At 52.5% G+C, this 17,864-nt stretch overlaps 1 protein-coding gene across 1 annotated transcript; it reads left to right on the top strand.

Moving 5' to 3' along the window:
- The first annotated feature begins 2,439 nt into the window (after positions 1 to 2,439).
- On the top strand, positions 2,440 to 9,498 carry ZNF706 (zinc finger protein 706). The gene is made up of 4 exons (XM_054167463.1): positions 2,440 to 2,563; positions 5,441 to 5,577; positions 6,704 to 6,811; positions 7,621 to 9,498. The coding sequence occupies exons 2-3, from the start codon at positions 5,443 to 5,445 to the stop codon at positions 6,797 to 6,799; spliced, it is 231 nt and encodes a 76-aa protein (XP_054023438.1). The 5' UTR covers positions 2,440 to 2,563; positions 5,441 to 5,442; the 3' UTR covers positions 6,800 to 6,811; positions 7,621 to 9,498.
- The last annotated feature ends 8,366 nt before the right edge of the window (positions 9,499 to 17,864 follow it).

The raw sequence follows: 17,864 nt of genomic DNA, 5'->3' as shown, positions 1-17,864 counted from the left end.
AGAGATATGGAATGCAATGAGTATGTACAAAATATACAATATTTGCATATATTTACAATGGACAAAACCAGGGGGTTACCAACAGCTCCCTCCTCTCAACTTCAGGCTGGATGTTAGGAAGAAGTTCATCCCAGAAAGAGAGATTGGCCACTGGAATGTGCTGCCCAGGGAGGTGGTGGAGTCACCATCCCTGGAGGTGTTTAGGAAGAGCCTGGATGAGGCACTTGGTGCCATGGTTTAGTTGATGAGATGGTGTTGGGTGATAGGTTGGACTGGATGATCTCAAAGGTCTTTTCCAACCTGGTCTATTCTATTCTATTCTATTCTATTCTATTCTATTCTATTCTATTCTATTCTATTCTATTCTAATTCTATTCTCTCTTCCCACTCCCTGTACAAGGGAAAAGAGAAAGAGGAGAAAAAGCAGAGACTAGCCTGTTAGTACTTAGCCACAACAAAGAAACACAGCCAAAGTCAGCAACAGCCAAGCAAAATCACCCAGCAAGTATTTGCTAGAGTGAAGAAGCTGAGGAGAGAGTTTAAACAACTAACTTTATGTTAGTTATCAGACCAATGGGATTATGCAGACCTTATCATGACTTTTCCTTTGCATCCAATGGTAATTTATTTACATTCCACCCCTTTCTCCTCAATCTGTGGGACATTTCCTAGGCATCAGCCTGAGAGTGCCACAGGGCCTGTTTTCCACTCAGCCATCTTCTCACAGATCACCTGCTTCCAAGCACAGAACCCAAAATGCTGTCCCCATCACCCCACTAGCACACACACACACACACTCTTCAGTCTTGTTGTTTTATAGCTGCCTAGTTCCATGAGGTCCAGATCCTCCTGACGAGATCATTTGAGTGCAGTGTGGGCTGCACTGTCCAGTTGCCAGCGTTTTCAGTGCTGCCAGTGTCATGTGGGAGACATCACTGCAAAGAGGAATGCTAGGGAAAGAATTTGGGTTTAGGAAAAACTTAGGAACTTCTTTTTTGGTCAAAGTTACATCTGATCATCTCAAAATGCTGTCACTTCCAGACCTCCTTCCAGTGCCTTAAGGGTCAGACATTCTCTGCCCAGCTCCCCTGTAACTGTTGTCACGCTCTGGGCAGGACTCATAGTGATGGTGCTATATGCTCAATGTGCTACTTTGGGGACTTTTCTTTTGGTTTTCCCTCCTCTCTCAGATTAGAACAGTACATGACAGTCACCTAGCCTGGCCCTTGCAGCATACCAACCCCTTCTCCAATAAGTGTATGACACTTGCTGTTTTGCCTCAGACAGAACTGTTCAAGACTCCAGGCTTACTTGAAGGCTTTGACAACTGCTCAGTGACAAAACATCATCTTTCAGCAGAGATGCTGCCTGTGTCTCTCGTTCTCCTGGAAGGTAGACAACCTCAGAAAGAACAGACATGCAGCCTTCCTTGGGATACATGAAGATGTCAGTAGAAGACCAAGTGCTCCTTTACCCTTCTCCAGAGGGCCTGCCCACATTGTGAGCACAACCTGCACACCACTTCCTCTGCAGTCCTTGCCTTCCACACCTGAAACAAGATGTAGTGCACTTTCAGCTTGCAGCAAATTCTGCTTCTCATCTCACGCCGTTTCTGCTTTCAGCTCCTGTAACCCTTCAGTGCTATGCACAGGCTTTCTGCGTGGACTGCCACCTGAACAAGACTTTGTCCCCTCGGAGACCCCTGGCTGGCTTCATCTCCAGCCCCTTCCCTACAGCCTCCCCAAAGCCATTTTTTCTGGATCCCACTGAGGAGGAACAGCGACTATTTTTAGGCTGCGTCTGTATGCTAAGCACAGAAGAATGTGGCTGAGAGCAGGGCTTGCTGGGAGATAGGCTGCGGGCTGGTGCCTACCGCAGTCCCGCGGGCGCTGCTCGCAGCGCTGCCCGCAGCCGGAGCTCGCTGCAATCTCCCCGCAGCTTCCGGACCGGCGCTGTGGTCCTCAGGGACCGGGCGGCCAGAGCCAGACTGTGTACCCCGGCCGTGTCTCCGCTACAGCGCGGCGATCTCTGACCGCAGCGTTCCCCACTCTGCCTCGGGGCACCATGCCCCTTGCGGCGCTGGGCGCCAGTACCGGTGGGTACTGGACCCAAAGCCAGCGCTGCCGCTTCGCGGACAAAGCGAGTCAGTGGGTCTGGGCCTGGCCCTACCTCCGCCTGACCGCCGAGGGCCACCCCAGCAGCCCCAGCCGCTGCGGGAAGCCCCACAGGGCGCCGAGGCCCGCCCCCCTTCCGGTATCGGCGGGCAGCAGGGCGGGCATCGCGGCGCGCCCCGGCCAGCCCCCACACACCGAGGTCAGCGCGGCCGCGGCGCCCCCTCCCTCCCCCTCCCCCACCTTATGTAACGCGCGCGGCCGCCATTGGCCGGCAGGGCCGGGCCGCGCGGGCGCCGGGGCGGGGCGGCGCCTGCGCCGTGCTGCGGCCCCGTCCCTGCTCCTCCTCCTCCTCCCGCTCTCGGTCAGGCGGCGGCGGCGGCTGCTGCGGGGCCGCGCGGAGCCTTCTCCACCTGCTCGCCAGGGCCGCCCAGGCCGGACTCCCACGCCCGGTGAGAGGCTGCGTCGGCTCCTTGTGCGGTGGGGCGATCGTGAGTGCGGCTGGCGGTGCGGGTGGCGGTGCGCGGGAGCGCGGGCCCGGGCGCGGCGCGGCGGCGCCAGGCCCGCCCCGAGAGGAAGGGGGGCGTCCTGTTGGCGGGGCCCTCTCCCGGGGCTCTCTCCGCTCCCGGCCTCCGCGGGGCCGCATCCCCGCGGCTGGGGCTCCTCAGCCGGGGCCCGTTGCCTTCCTCGGCCCCTTTCGGCAGGGCACGTGGTGGGGCCGCTCCCCCGCCCCGCCGGGCCCACCCGAGCGGCCGCGGCCTCCATTTGTCCCTTGGCGGCTCGGGCGGGGGGCTGCCCTCTCGGTGCTGCCGGGCGAGGGCCGAGCTTGTCGCTCCGCCGGCCCAAGGCCTTCGCCGCTCGGCCGCGGAAGCCAGGGCACCTCGAGCTGGTGTTTGTTTGTGGAAGTGGCAGCGGAAGCAGCTGTCGGTGTCCACTTTTAGGACTCGAAACTGTGCTCAGGTGCTGGTCGCTTGGAAGGACATGTGCCTCAGGCTTCAGCCTCGCTGCCCTGCGGTGCCCGTGCCGCTGCTGTTAGGGTTTGGCAGCGCATTTTTCCTGTGGTGGTTGGCTCCCTGTGTGCTCAACGCGTTTCTATTTCCAAACAGCAGGCCGGTTAGCTGGGCTCCGGGTGTGCCTGATAAGGAAAACAACACTCAACCTGTCTTGTGCAATTGCAGTACAGATTCAGCCTTATAAATGAGCTCCTCATTCATTTGAACGAACTTCGGCGTTATCTCTGCCCCTTGGAATACTTACAGCCCAAATAATTTCCCATTAACTCGAGTGTCCTCTCCCTGTGTTTCAACCCTTGGTGCAATTTGCAGTGTTTAAACTCTCGGGTTGTTTGGCTTGGTGGTCATAGGAAGGTTGATATCTCTATGCAGATGTTTTTGCTCATGTTTTCTTCTTTGTCTCTTAATTAAACCCAGCAGTTGCCAAATCCCTGCAAGCTCGGTGTGGTTGTCTGTGGCAGTGTGCTGTTTAAGTCCTTTTCAGTGGATTAAAAGAAACCCCAAAGTAATATGCAGGCACTTCGTGACAATTTTTATTCCATCTGAGTGTTTTCTCTCAGGAGCCCCCTGACTTCTGGAGGGTGAAATGGAACTGGAATAAACCCTACAGTCTCCTCTAGTGTATGCAGAGCTATTGGCCACATCTCTTCTCTCTCTTTTTGCCTTTTTCTGTTTTGTTTTTTTAAATGGAAATTCCATGTTCTTGAGCCACCCTGTTCAGAGACTGTGTGAGGCCCTGGCTGGGATGTTGTGGAGTAACAAGCATACAGTGAACCACACACTGGTATTTCAGTCTTCCTAACGTGCAATGCCATATCTAATGGAAACTGCTGAATGCCACGGGTGTTTCTGTGTGCTTGTCAGGAGAGTTTGTGTGTTCTTGTGTGAGCTTTTGTTAGCCACATGGACTTCCAGATTTTCCCTTAGAGGAGAGAACACTGTAGAAGTGGTGTGATACTCCTGCAAAGGGTTACGTGGTGGTGTTGTATCCCACAAAGGACCTGGACTGTGGCCTGGGAGGTGCCACTCGATACAGGAGAGCTGGTGTGTGTCTCAGGACAGTCTCTTTGCTCAGTGTAAAGTACCTTGGTGCTACATGTCCAGCCCTTTGTGCAGGACTGATGAATTTTGCTGGTGCTTCATGGGAACTTAATATTCATGATGGTTTTAAGTGCTTTTCACTCCTATTCACTGGAGGTCTGTCTTTGGCTAGGCCTTTCTCCCTCTTGCAGTGGAGGCTGCCTGTCCTTTGGGAAGGACTGCAGGACAGTCTTGTAGCCATACACTGAGTCCTGGGCTTCGAGCGCAGGCTGCAGACAGGCAGTGACCAGCCAGCCAGCCTCCTGGGAAGGTTAGACTTCACTAGCCCTGAAAACAAGGGACTGTAGAGTTGGCCAGTGCCTGTGGAGCAAGTCTTGTGCTCCTGTGGGAGCTGCACAACTGGATTGTGCGTGGGCCAGCAGGGATTGAGGAGAGATAACAGCAGAAAGTGGGCTGCTGCTGGCTTATGTAACCAGCTGCTGAGGCCTGCTCTGTCGCTGTGCCCAGAGCTGCCTGCCTGCTCTGGGGGTGGGCTGCAGCCTGAATCCACTGGCCCAGTGGGCTTCCTGCACACTGCTTTGCTGCTCCATGAGGTGGGATTTTGCTATCCTCTTGTAATGGCATATGGTAATAGTGTTTGCTTCCTGTATGCTGCTGTGTTACAGAGTCATGGCTTCTGCTGAGGATGGTTCTCCTGCCTTCTAACAAATGGGGGGGTTAAGTGTGCTGAGAATCAGAAAGAACAGCTGTAAAAGTGGCCCTGAGTAGAGAGAAGTGACCCACTGCTTGGTGCCATGGCAGCTCACCTGCCCCAGAGGGCAGGAGCACAGCCTGCGTAATGCTTTGGTTTGCATTCCTCGGAGCCTGTGTCAGGTTTCAGATGGAAAGGTTCAGTCTTCATCTGAAAAGAAAAACACCCCCCCCCCCCCCCAAAATCTTACTGTACCTGTGGAAACAGAGGAAAAAGTTTCTGTGAACATTAATGACTACTGAAATGGGACTACTGAAAACTTCAGAACTCACTCTGGAAGCTTTGCAGAGGAAGAAGCTGCCAACACCCTGACAGTTGTACGTGCGTGAGGCGCAGCACTGCACCCAGAGGGGCTGTGCACCACCAAGGGCTCCAGCAGACCTCTGCTGCCTGTCAGTTATGGGCGTTGTAGGCCTGACAGGCAGAGCATGTGGCCTCGCTGTGCTCCCAGTCAGAGCTTGTGGGGCAGCTGGCAGCAGTGGCTCCTCGCCTTTGCAGTCTAAATGCCTTCTTTTCACTTGCAGATATGGCTCGTGGACAGCAGAAGATCCAGTCGCAGCAGAAGAACGCCAAAAAGCAAGCTGAGCAGAAAAAGAAACAAGGACATGATCAGAAGGCTGCAGCCAAGGCTGCCTTGATATACACCTGCACTGTCTGTAGGGTAAGAGGAACTGAAGAGCAAATGCTGCTGTAGGCAGGTCTGCCTGCAAGCCTAGGGCAGGATTGGTGGAAGGTGTTACAGTGGAAGCTCAAACGCTACTTAGGGGGCTGCCTGGCTTCTCGTTCTGAGTGCTTGCATCTGTATGTGACTTGCTTACAGGTTGCTGAGCTGTGCTCAGGTAATGAGTACACCTGAGAAGCCCTGTAGAGATGTGGGTAGTGCCCTTGCCTTTGGCATGGCTGGTGGTATGATGTGGGCAGTGCAGAACACGTGACACCACTTCCTGTTTAGCCTCCAAGTGAGGCATCTTTTGTTCACGATGGAATTGGCCCATCGCAGGCTACCAGTGCTGATGGGGAGACCAAAAGGAGCGCTGCCAGAAGATCTGGTGTAAGTCTGATACACAGTAACCTCTCCTGGAGAGGAGAGGTTAGGAAAACACAGATGTGAGCCCTGATCAGATTACATTCCTTCTGGCTGGTTTTCCTCAATGGATGAAGTTGCCATTTCCACTTAAATGATCAGTCCCAGAATAGTTTTGTCACTTTGCACGCCTTAAATAAGGTTCCAAATTAAGCACTGCTCCCTGAAAGGCTTGTAACCAGAGCTGCTGCTTGTGAAAGCAGGCTGCAGCAGCAATCCCTTTGGGCAGGCAGCTGATGCCTGCAGCTGTGGAGTGGCAGTGGTCTGAGATAGCTTGTGCCACGAAGAGAATCAGTTTGTCCCATGTAACTTCTTGGCCTACTGCTAAAAGAAAGAGATGTAATGCAGGTTTGATTCTACAAAAGATAGTTGTTCTTCTTTTAAGTGGAAAAGACAATGGCAAGGGGGTGGGTTGGCCACCAAGCCAGCATGCCAAGTGTAAGATCTGCAGGGAGATTTAGAGCAAGAATAATCCTGCTGATGAACGTGGCAAAACACAGTGACTGCTTAAAAAGCACCTCTGGAAAGAAATCAGGGTGAAGACTGTCTCTTGATCTGCAGCTAAGTAAGTGGTGCTTCTGCCACTAGAGCAGAGTCACTTGAGGAGGCCTCCAGGAAAGAGAAGGCCTAATGGGGAGGAGTTTCTTGTAGTATCCTTTGCCTGCTGTACCGTGCATAAAGTCCAATGTCTCTCTTCAATCAGACACAAATGCCGGACCCCAAGACCTTCAAACAGCACTTTGAAAGCAAGCATCCTAAGACTCCACTTCCTCCAGAACTGGCTGATGTTCAGGCCTAAAGTTGTCTACAGGTCATTACCTTTAATTTTCACATGATTGTCTGAGAAAGGTGTGTTGTGAGTCAGCTTCTTTTTTTTTACCACCAACAGCTGGGGCTTAAAACTTGCTTCATTTTCTTTGCTGTGAGAATCAGCTTGAGTGGTCATTGGGCTCCTGAAGTGTCCCATGGGAGAAGCCAGCTGGTGCTGAGGGGAAATGGCTGTGGCACATCACTGTGCTTGGAGGCTCTGCTGAAGGTTTCCTGTTACTTCAAGGTGGTCATCCTCAGAGTTATAGAATTGTTAGGGTTGGAAGGGACCTCAAGGATCCTCTAGTCCCAACCCCCCTGCCACGGGCAGGAACACCTCACACTACAGCAGGTTGCTCAGAGCCCCATCCAGGGGCTTTAAAACCTCCAGGGATGAGGCTTCCTTCCACCACCTCCCTGGGCAACCTGTTAAAAGATTGTGTCTCACCACCCTCCTGGGGAAGAAGAATACTTTCTAACTCTTGCTTTTAAATGTTCCTTTTGCTTTGCACCAAATAGTAACAATAAATGCCACCTGTCTGTTGCCAGGAAACCTGTCATGGAAATGCCTGCTACAGCCTTCTGTTTTTTTCCTGGAGCTGTGCAATTCTGCAGATTGTTCTGCATTCAGCCCTAAAACAAATCTCTGCTAACTATAGGAGAGATTTGCAGCAGCCAGTTGTTAGGCAGCAGCTGGAGGTGATGGTAACAAAAGGCCGAGACGAGGTCAAAAGCAGGGTCGTGGCGTTTCAGTCAGGCGAAGCAGCGCCGTGGAACAGTTGAGCCTAACTGAGTTATTCTTGTGTTTTGTAGGTGAAATCCTGGCACCTCTTGACTCTTCTCCTGTCAGACCTTACATAACAAACCTGCAGCTGCTTTTCTAAAACTGTTGATCAGCAAAAATGAAGGGGCTACAGACACGTTCATATTTTTATGCTGTTCCCTCTCGGGCTTCATGCAAAGACAATTCTGTGTAAATGTACAGTTGTGCCCTCTTTGGAGATCCTGACAGATCAGCCCATACTTGTTATAAAAGATTTTTTACAATTGTAATTATATTGATGTTGATATTGTGTAAAATAACTCATTTAATAAAGTAGTACTTTGATTTACACTAGCACAGACGGGATCCTTGTTAGAAGTTCTGCTTCTAAGTTTCTGCATTAGCTGCCTTACGAAACAATAATGAGGAAACAAAAAAAGGCAAGACAAAAGTGGAATTTTCCCCAGCCTGCCAGAAGGTGAGCAGTGTCATTCCACTGACAGTAATGTACATTACAGTAAGTGACTCTCTTCAGTCAGAAGGGGAGCTGCTCAGATTTCCTGTGCAGTCTGCTGCCTGCTTGAGCCGCTCAACTCGTGGCCGAGCCGCTGGCTCTGAAGGCACAGCAAACCCCCTCGGAGCTGCATGAGACTCGTGAGGCTTCCTGCTAGGTGTTTGCCTCGTGCTTTGGAGAGTCTAGTGCTGCTGCAAGCCATTTGGGATGGGATTCCATTGCAGTGAGGGATCCTGTTCCTTCAGGTCATGCACTGGAGAGACTCTGGTTATCCTTCCTGTTGGGTAGGTGGCTGAGGAAGCTGAGAGGTGGCAGGATTGAATGCTGCTGGCTATACTGGCTTGGAAATTGATCACAAATAACAGGCTAAGGCAGCTCTGCTCTTAGCTGAAAAATTGATTGGAAAAGATTCTTTTTTTAAATCTATTTTGAGGAGCCAGCCACACATTCCCCTTGAAAGATGTCTAGTTATTGCAACAGCAGCTCCAAGAAATATGCAAAGTAGCCAGCCATTAATAACCTTTCTTCACAGCCGGCTTCAAATAGGCCTGTTGGGAAAGAGCCAGAGTCACTGAAATAATATTGCTACTTTAGGAAGTGGGCTGTGATTAAAGTTGCATTGACAAGAAAAAGCTGGATAATAGTTCTGTCCAAGAAGGTTTGAGCAGCTAAACCTAATTACCCTTTGTGTGCTCTGGGCTCAGTTTTAATCCCAGATGCACAGCACAGAATCAGTGGGGAAACATCTTGAGTTGTGCTGGAAGGTCTGCCACAAAAATGCCCTCTGTAGCCTTTGGAGGAGGAGGTTTGCTGAAGAGCTCTTGGAGCTTGCAGTAAGAAGCAGTACTGGAACTGCTGTGGTTTGCTGAGGTTACAGCAGATCTAAAGCTTGTGGCAGCCCAAGTGACCCTTGCTGTGCAGCAGGACTCCACATCTGACCTTCAAATGGCTTCCTAAGCTCTAGGACCATAGTCTCAAAGACTCATTCACTTAAAAGAATGCACTTGGTATTTTATTATATAAAGTCAAAGCCTTTGTCCACTCATTTGCTCCTTATTGAACTACTTCTGTGAGACTGGCTTCCTGTCCTCTTTTGCTGTGACAGTACCTCTGTAAATACTCCTCTGGCATAAGGTCCCTCTGTGCTGCAGTCACTCCAGGATGACCTGTACACCACTCACCTTTCTAGATCCTGTTGTTCTCTGAGTGTAGCCCAGGCTGCACTTGTACACCTGACATGGGAATGTAGCACTGCATCGAGTTTCCTTTCGTGTTGTCTATGCATTGATCCTGCCCAACTGGCTCCCACTCGGCAAGAAACCTGCTCTGACCTTTGTGCTGTATGGGGAGAGGTACTGAGATGTTCTGATGCTGTAGCTGAGTGCAAATGGATAAAGATGTTTGTTGCACTGACTGATACCTGGTAATTGGTTTTCTTTTGGAGAGTGTCCTGGGTTGTCCCCTGCTAGTCTGGTCCCGAGGTGCAGTGCCTGTCCTGCTCCTTCCCTTCAGCCTGGGTAGCACTCAATAACAAGGGTTTGTTTCCTGAACAGTCTCTGAATGAGCAGTGCCAAGCTGCTGCATCCCCAGGGGATGGTTAATTCCAGTTACAGTTGTGTTTTCAGAACTTCCTTAGGGTGGAGCTGAGAACAGCCCATGAAGGGATGGGGCTGTCTGCATTGGAAGGCCAGGGTGGCCCCACTTCAGGTCCCTTTGCTGCATTCCCAATTACAGGAATAAATGAGAGCTGTGCCTGAATTGTTGCAAAGGCTTTCTAAGGGTGGGGGGATGCTGCACCCAGTGTGGGAGCTGGCCTCCTTTGGAATGTCTGCAGTGCTCCTTCCCCCTGAAAGGTCAGAGGAAGCACTGGGAGTTTTACATCCTCTCTCCCTGAGCTGAAGGATGGCACCCAGTCACCTGGCTAAAGATACAGCTAAGGCATCACAGGGGCTCACACAGGGACTTGTGTTGTCTGGGTAGCTTTCAAAGGTGGAACAGGCTGGGAGTGTGTTGTACAGTTCACTGGCGTGCATTTTAGAGCTGGGGTTTCTGGGCAAGGAAGAATCTGTCCTTGCCCCAGCACTGGTACTTGTCAGCAGTCTGCTCAAGCAGCATCTCAGCTCCTGCAAGGAATGTGGCACAGCTGCCCTCTGAAAAACACTGCCCATGAAGTGCAGAAAGTGAAGTGTCCATGAAGTGCAGGCCCATGAAAAAGCAAGTGAGGTGTCCATGAAGTGCAGCAAGTGCAGGTCCCTGCAGCATGGTGACAGCATGGCAGATATTTGTGTGCTGCCTGCTGGGAGCTATCAAAACAAACTGTGCAGAGTGTTCCTGGGGATCTGTCAGAGGAATATCAAGGAGGGGAGACCTTGGAAAGTTACCCAGCCCATCTCTGAGATGAGGTCAAACCTGCCAAGACTGTCACCAGCAAGTGTTCTTCTAACTCCTCAAAGCCTCTCTGGCCTTGTGAGTGGCATGTGCCACTGCTGACCCTGCAGCCGGGGAAGGCAGCACAGCAAGGCCTTGTCCCTGCCAGCCAAGTGCTGATTGTTCCTATTGGTAATATGTGATGAATGGTGCCCTCATGTCAACTTTGCTATCATCTGTTTCTAGTCTTCCAAGTCAACCCAGTTAAGTGGATCACTCTTCAGAAGTCACAACTTCTAAGCCTAGCAGTTGCTGGTTGCCTTCACTGCATCCTCTCCAGCTTGGTTGCTCTTAATCCTATGGTCCAAGTGTGCTGGCTGGGCCTAGAGCAGCTGCAGCCTCCTGGCACTTGCATGCAGCAGTTGCCTCCTGGCACTTGCATGCAGCAGTGCTGGTAGCACCCAGGGGAATTCTGTTTGCTGCTTTGCAGCAGCAGCACATGGACTCCCATTCAGATCCTGCTCTGCCAACGTCCCAGCACCATTTCAGGACCACAAATAATCTCCCTCTGTGAACTGCACTGCACCTCTCAGGCCAACAGGATGGGCCTTCAATTTTAGCTTCTTATTCCCAGTGTGCTCTCAGGTTCTAGCAGCCATTCCCTGGGACAGATTGAACTCTGCTGGTTTGCATGGCTGCTTTAGCTGCCAATGGGCAGTGCATGTTCTGCAAGGAAGTGGTGGCTTTGGTGTGGTCTGCTGGAAGGTGAACATGGAGCATTTCCAGCCAACAGAGTCATAGAGAGAATGATGTCTTCTGAGAAGGGAAAAACTCTGACATGTTTGTCTGTGGCCTGCTGGTGCTGAGAGTTACAGCCATGGTTATTACTCCAGTGACTGGTGATGTGGTTGTTACTCATGTGCAGTGATGGCTGATGCAGCGATGCCTGATGCAGTGGCACTGCCTGATGTTGAAGGAGGGACACTTCAGATTTCACCTCTCAGCAGGCTGTGTGCAGGAGGGTGGGAACAGCCCAGAGCAGGCTCTGTGTAAGGAAGCTCCTTTGCCTCTGGGGAAAACCATTCCCATTTGTGACTGGGTTTGGCCTGCTGGAGTTTGTGTTCCGAAAGTAAATTTAGATCGGTTGTGATCTCAGGGAAAACTGCTTCACCCTTAGTACATTTGCTAAGGGGCACCTCCTGCTGCCAGCAGCTCTTACAGATCAGTGCTAGGAGAGGGTCCTTTCCTTAAGGAGGTCTAAGAAGCACTGTTTGTTACGAACCCTGTTAGGAAAGGGTAAGACATAGCAGGCAGCTGCTTTTCGTTGCTGCGGTAAATCACTCCCAAGACTTTGCTGCTGTGCATCTGAAAGCAGGAGCTGTTCTGCAGCTGAAAGAATGTGACACTGTTTGCTTCAGAGCTGTCACTAGCAAAGGAGAACTTCTCAGCTTCTGGGCTGCTGTGTTTTGCTGCAGGAAGAGCTGAACTGTGCAGCACTGAGGCCAGCAGGAGCTTTGCTCTGTCACACGCTCGGTGCTCACGTGCAGAAAGGTGCTGGCTTGGGTGTCTGTGGCATGCTTCAAGCATGGTACTGAGATGAGTGGAACTGCCCAGGGAACTGCCCTCTGCCAGGCAGAGGACAATTTCTGCATCCCTAGGAGGTGCAGTAGTCTGTCCTGGAGAGCCTGCATAGTGCTGTGCAAATGCTAACTGCCAGTACTGCCTTGTTGTGCCCTCTGGGTTTAGTCAGTGGTGGACAGACTTCACCTGTGAGGGGAGAGAAGCAACCTGGCATCTGCAGAGGTGGTTTGTGGGGCTGCTATTCCTGAATGCCACCTGTCACACAGAGGGAGCCAGTGGCTTAGGGAGGCACAACCATGGCTTGTAGTGCTGGACAGCAGCAGGACAGGTTGGTGCATGCATCTCTGTAGCCAGGAAGGGGAATTCCTGCTGGAGCACACTACACTGATCCTTACCCAGATACTCATCTCTCCAAGTACCCTTGAACAGCCATCTCAGGCAGGGGGCATGGACAGCCTGCTCCTGGACTTGCCCAGCTCAGCTGTGACTCTGCATAAATGCAACTCATGTCTGTCTTGGTACAGTTCCATGAATTGTCAGAAGCATAGCTTAGGTGCTGATTCAGCTTCAGCTGGAGCAGGATTAGCCCAGGATTTCAAGCTTCCTTTGCAGGTGGCATCTTCTCCTGTACATACATTTTCCCTTAAAACAACAAATAAATCCAAGCTGTTTGTAATGCCAGTTTGTCAATGTGTGTTTTCAGTCTGAAGCTCTGGCTGCTTCAGACAGAGCTGCAGCAATACTCCTTTTCCATGCTGATCTACATTAGCCAAACAAGAACCCCTTCAGTAATTAAAACACCCACCAGAAATCAGAACAAAAATCCTCCCATTGAAGTCTGTGGTAAAGCAATTCATGGGGGTGACACCATTAGCATCGTGGGGCCAGATCCTCCTGGTGCTCTTCATGTGAGCAGAGCTTGGAGAGCAGAGGGATGAGTGAGGCAGCCTTCAGCCCAGGCATTAATAATGGATCTCCTCTGCCTGGCAGAACAAATGAAAGCACCCTGGGGTAAGAGGAAGAAAGCCTCAGCTTGCTGCTGCAGCCTGCACAGGCAGCAAAGTACATTTTGTTCCCCTCTTAAATAAGGAGATTTGGGATGTGATGCTGCCTCCTTCTGCGGCCCTGCCACTCTCTGCTCGTGGCAAAGAGGATAAAGCTGTCCACAGCTGTAGCTGTTCCAGCCACTGCTCACGTGCCTGGGAGAATTATCTGGCCAGCCTTTCCCTCTGGGTTGCCAAGCAGCCTGTTTTGGGAGGCTGAACATCTGCTGACCTTGGAGCCAGGCTGGGCTCTCAGGCTCTCCCTGTCCCAGCACTGTGCCCCTGAAGCTGCTGGCTTTGCAGCTGGGTTGGGTGTGCAGTTTGTGGCAGACACCTAAGCCTGCTTCTCTCACCTGGCATTGCTGTCTTTCTTGTATCTAAGCCATGTGGGAATGGATCCATGGAGACAAGAGGCACAATCTTACAGGAGCAGCCCTGTGCTGACAGGGCCAATCACATCCTGGGCTGCAGCAAGAGAAGCATAGCCAGCGGGGTGAGGGAGCTGATTCTCCCCCTCTGCTCTGCTCTGCTGAGACCCCACCTGGAGCACTGTGTCCAGTTCTGGAGCCTCTGTTACAGAAAGGATCTGGAGGTGCTGGAAGGTGTCCAGAGAAGGGCCACAAGGATGAGCAGAGGGCTGGAGCTGCTCTGCTATGAGGACAGACTGAAGGACTTGGGGCTATTCAGTCTGGAGAAGAGAAGGCTCCAAGGAGACCTAATTGTGGCCTTCCAGTATGTGAAGGGGGCTACAAGAAAGCTGGGGAGGGACTTTTTAGGGTGTCAGGGAGTGATAGGACTGGGGGGGATGGAGCAAAACTAGAAATGGGTAGATTCATACTGGATGTTAGGAAGAAGTTCTTCCCCATGAGGGTGGTGAGAGCCTGGCACAGGCTGCCCAGGGAGGTGGTGGAAGCCTCATCCCTGGAGGTGTTTGCAGCCAGGCTGGATGTGGCTGTGAGCAACCTGCTGTAGTGTGAGGTGTCCCTGCCATGGCAGGGGGTTGGGACTGGCTGATCCTTGAGGTCACTGCCACTGCTCAAGAGCAGGTGGAGCAAGGAGGCAGCCTCTGTGGCTCCCTCTCTACATCGTGTCTCAGAGGGGTTTGATCTTCATTCAAGATGGGTTTGCTGCTTTCCTTCCTTTGTGTGGTGGCTATTTATTGATCTTTTGTTCTGCAAGAGGAGTTCTAGACAGACATTACCTGGTGGCTTCAATCCTAGGAGGGAAACAAAGCAAATTCCAGGAACAAATTGCCCCAGAATCTAGCACAGTGGAATAATGCTGCACTTCCACCCCTCTGCCAGCAGTTCAGTGGTGGTGGTTGGAGTTGAAGTGGGTTCATAATGTTCCTGTCTAGCTTCTGCCAAGAAACTCTTCCCTATTTGTTTCTCTGGGTTATTTTTGTAATCCCATTGTACCTGGCACTTTTCATGCCTCCAGAGCAAAGCCAGAAACTGCTGCAGCAGTGCTGAGGGTAGTCAGGAAGGGTGAGGGTGCTGCTTTGGGCCAGAGTCCTTTATTCTCTCCAGAGGAGCCTGCATGGGGCTGTTTGGCTTTGTGCTGTGAACAGCCTGGGTGACACAGGGATGTTTTGCCTTACTGCTGAGCAGAGCTCACACACAGCCAAAGCCCTGGGGGTGCACAAGAAGCTGAGAGGGGACACAGCTGACCCCAGCTGACCAAAGGGATCACAGAATCATAGGATCAGTAAGGTTGGAAAAGACCTCAAAGATCATCAAGTCCAACCTGTCACCCAACACCTCATGACTACTAAACCATGGCACCAAGTGCCAAGTCCAGTCCCCTCTTGAACAGCTCCAGGGACGGCGACTCCACCACCTCCCTGGGCAGCACATTCCAACAGCTAACAACTCTCTCTGTGAAGAATTTTCTCCTTACCTCCAGCCTAAACCTCCCCTTGGTGCAGCTTGAGACTGTGTCCTCTTGTTCTGGTGCTGATTGCCTGGGAGAAGAGACCAACCCCCTCCTGGCTACAACCTCCCTTCAGGTAGTTGTAAGAAGGTCTCCCCTGAGGTAGTTGTAGACAGCAATAAGGTCTCCCCTGAGCCTCCTCTTCTCCAGGCTAAGCAACCCCAGCTCCCTCAGCCTCTCCTCACAGGGCTGTGCTCAAGGCCTCTCCCCAGCCTTGTTGCCCTTCTCTGGACACGTTCAAGTCTCTCAATGTCCTTCTTAACCTGAGGGGCCCAGAACTGGAAACAGGACTCAAGGTGTGGCCTAACCAGTGCTGGGCATTCAGTCCACACACGAGTACCAGGGGTTTGCTGGGCTTGTTGTTTGGTGGTGGAGGGGTTAATTCCATAGATGAATCCCTGTGGGAAGGTAGCAACAGCAGACACCCACAGCTGGGAGATGCCACCTACTCAAACCTAAATTCAGCCTCTGGAGCAGTTACTGTGATACAGTCTCCAAGGGCAGCCCCATGGGCACCTTTCCCGTGCTCCAGCAGCAAGGGGAGACACTGCTCCAAGGACACCAGCCCTCTGCTCCAGGGGAGGAGGCAACCCCATTCTTTCAGTTTCCTTCATTAGAATCTGCTTTAGCTTTGAGCCTAATGAGACCAGAAGAGAAGGTGAGGCTGTCTGGAGGGTGATGGTAGGGAGCTGCGGATCCAAAGGAGGGGAGGTCTCATTGTCTTTCTTGCCTGATCTGGGCTGGGCTGAATGGCAAGGCCCTGCAAGCTTCGTTCTTTGTGCTGGCTCCAGAGGTGCTACCAGGGCTGTCAGTCTGGAGGGTTCCAGCCCTGGAAAAGACCAAAGCCCTGTGCTTACCCTGAGAGCACCTTGTCTGTGCAACACCCAACAGCCAGGCAGCGGGAAGGAGGCGCGGAGGCTGCTCTCCCTGCGGGGCTGTGGGAAGCTGACCCCTAGCAAGGATCCTCCTCAGCTGTGGTTTGCACTTGGTGTTCTCAGCTTGTAGTGTTGGTTGGACTTGATGATCTTGGAGGTCTCCTCCAACCTGGTTGAGTCTGTGATTCTGTAAAACCTTCCTTATCCCAGCAAGGAGCTAGTGCTGGTGTGTAACTGCACATCTGGCCATCAGGTGTAGCAAACTGCTGGAGCCTTTGAAAAATCAAACCAGGAACTTCTGGAGAGTTGTGAGAGGCTCAAAGAATGAGGCTTTGACATTGCATTTGGGCGTTTGAATGCACACATTGGTTTGAAAGCCCTGTGCCAGCAGCCCCACTGCCTGGGGCTCGCATCGTTTGCATGCTCTATCTAACAATGAGAGGCAGCAGCTTGTGTCCCGGCCCCCGGCAGACCAGCCCCAAATGCTCATGCTGGGACCGAGGGCTGGTGCCTGCTTCCATGCTTAGGGACCCGGGTGAGTGCTGCCAGGATTCCTGAGCCCAAGGGCCGGAGGGGTAAATGCCACTGACCTTCCTGGGGGATAGGAGTGAGGTCTGGATGTGCAACGCAGCACTTGCAGGGTGAGCAGGGCCAGCGCAGCCTGGCCAGGCACAGCTGTGCAACCGGGTAGCCCGCAGTGCTGTCCACCCACCCGGAGCTGCTGGATGCCTTCAGGCTCTGAAGGATGTTCTCTCACCAGGCATATGGGTTTTGGCAGAGAGATCTTCCAAACCAGGAGAATTGTGGCCTCTTCTCAGAGATGGTAGCTGTCAACAACAACAACAAAAACCCCACAATATTTTGGACCAAAAAATCATAGCTTGGCACCCTTTCCTTGGAGCTCTGCTCCTTCACCTGGCCAAAGGTGCAGGGGAGGTGATGCTCTCCCCAGGGGCTCCTGTGGGCTCTGCTGCTCTGCAGGCTCCTGGACCCTGCCGTGGCAGCCAGCTGCTTGCTGTGCTGTGGCTGGGGTGGAGGCTGTGCTGCCAGGCAGTGGATGGGAGCAGGGGGAGGCCATGCTGGTGGCTGAGCCCCCAAGTCCAGCCATGGCTGGGTCAGTGTTTGCTTGCAGCAGGGCTGGGTGCATCACATCACAGTCTGGAAGATGGATTGTCAGGGTGCTGAGAGCTTTGTGCTCTTCACTTCTAACCAAAGCACAGAGTTCCTGTTTCTGGGCCTTACTGCTCCCAAGGTTTGGCCACATTCCCCACGTGCCACTGCACTGCAGTCAGCAGCATTATGCTAGCTGGCATTTTGGCATCCTTCCTCATCCTCCCTCCCAGCTCCCTCCCTGAGAAAACCCTCGTGGCTCCACTCCCTCAGGCCAACCTGTCTTTTTGCCCACAGCCTGATCAGGATTTTTTTTTCCTCTCTCTCTCCCCCTCCCATGGCTCCTGGTCCAGGGACCTTCTCCAAGCTGCCTTGGACTTCTCCAGCACTATGCTGCCTTTCTCCCTTTTCCTGGCTGCCTCAGATGCCCAGGAAATTCCCCTTAATTAGAGCATGCCCAAATCCCTCCTTCTCTTCCTTCTGAAAACCATGGAAGACCTCACCTACCTTGCAAAGCATGGGGCCAAGGCCACAGGGCAAACCAACCACCCAGCCATGTGCTGCCAACCAGAGCCTGCACTTTTCCTCCTGCCTCCCCTCCTTCACAACCTTCCCCTTGCCTCTGAGCCCATCACACATGGCCCCAGCATAGGCTCCATGGCATTTTGGTTGACATCCTCAGGACTGCCCATCTATGCACAGAGCTGGGGCTTCTGCACTGCCTGGAGTGCTGGAAGGCAGCAGGGTTCAGGGCATCAGCATCCAACAGGTTTGTGAGGAAAACTCTGCTGGATGCTGCTCTTTACTCTGTGATAGCTGTGGACTGGATGCTGCCAACAGGGTGTAACCTGAAGGTGTATTTCAGACTCAAG

This window comes from Dryobates pubescens, chromosome 14, assembly GCF_014839835.1.
Source record: "Dryobates pubescens isolate bDryPub1 chromosome 14, bDryPub1.pri, whole genome shotgun sequence".
NCBI lineage: Eukaryota > Metazoa > Chordata > Aves > Piciformes > Picidae > Dryobates > Dryobates pubescens.
This window is presented reverse-complemented; position numbering and strand designations above follow the sequence as displayed.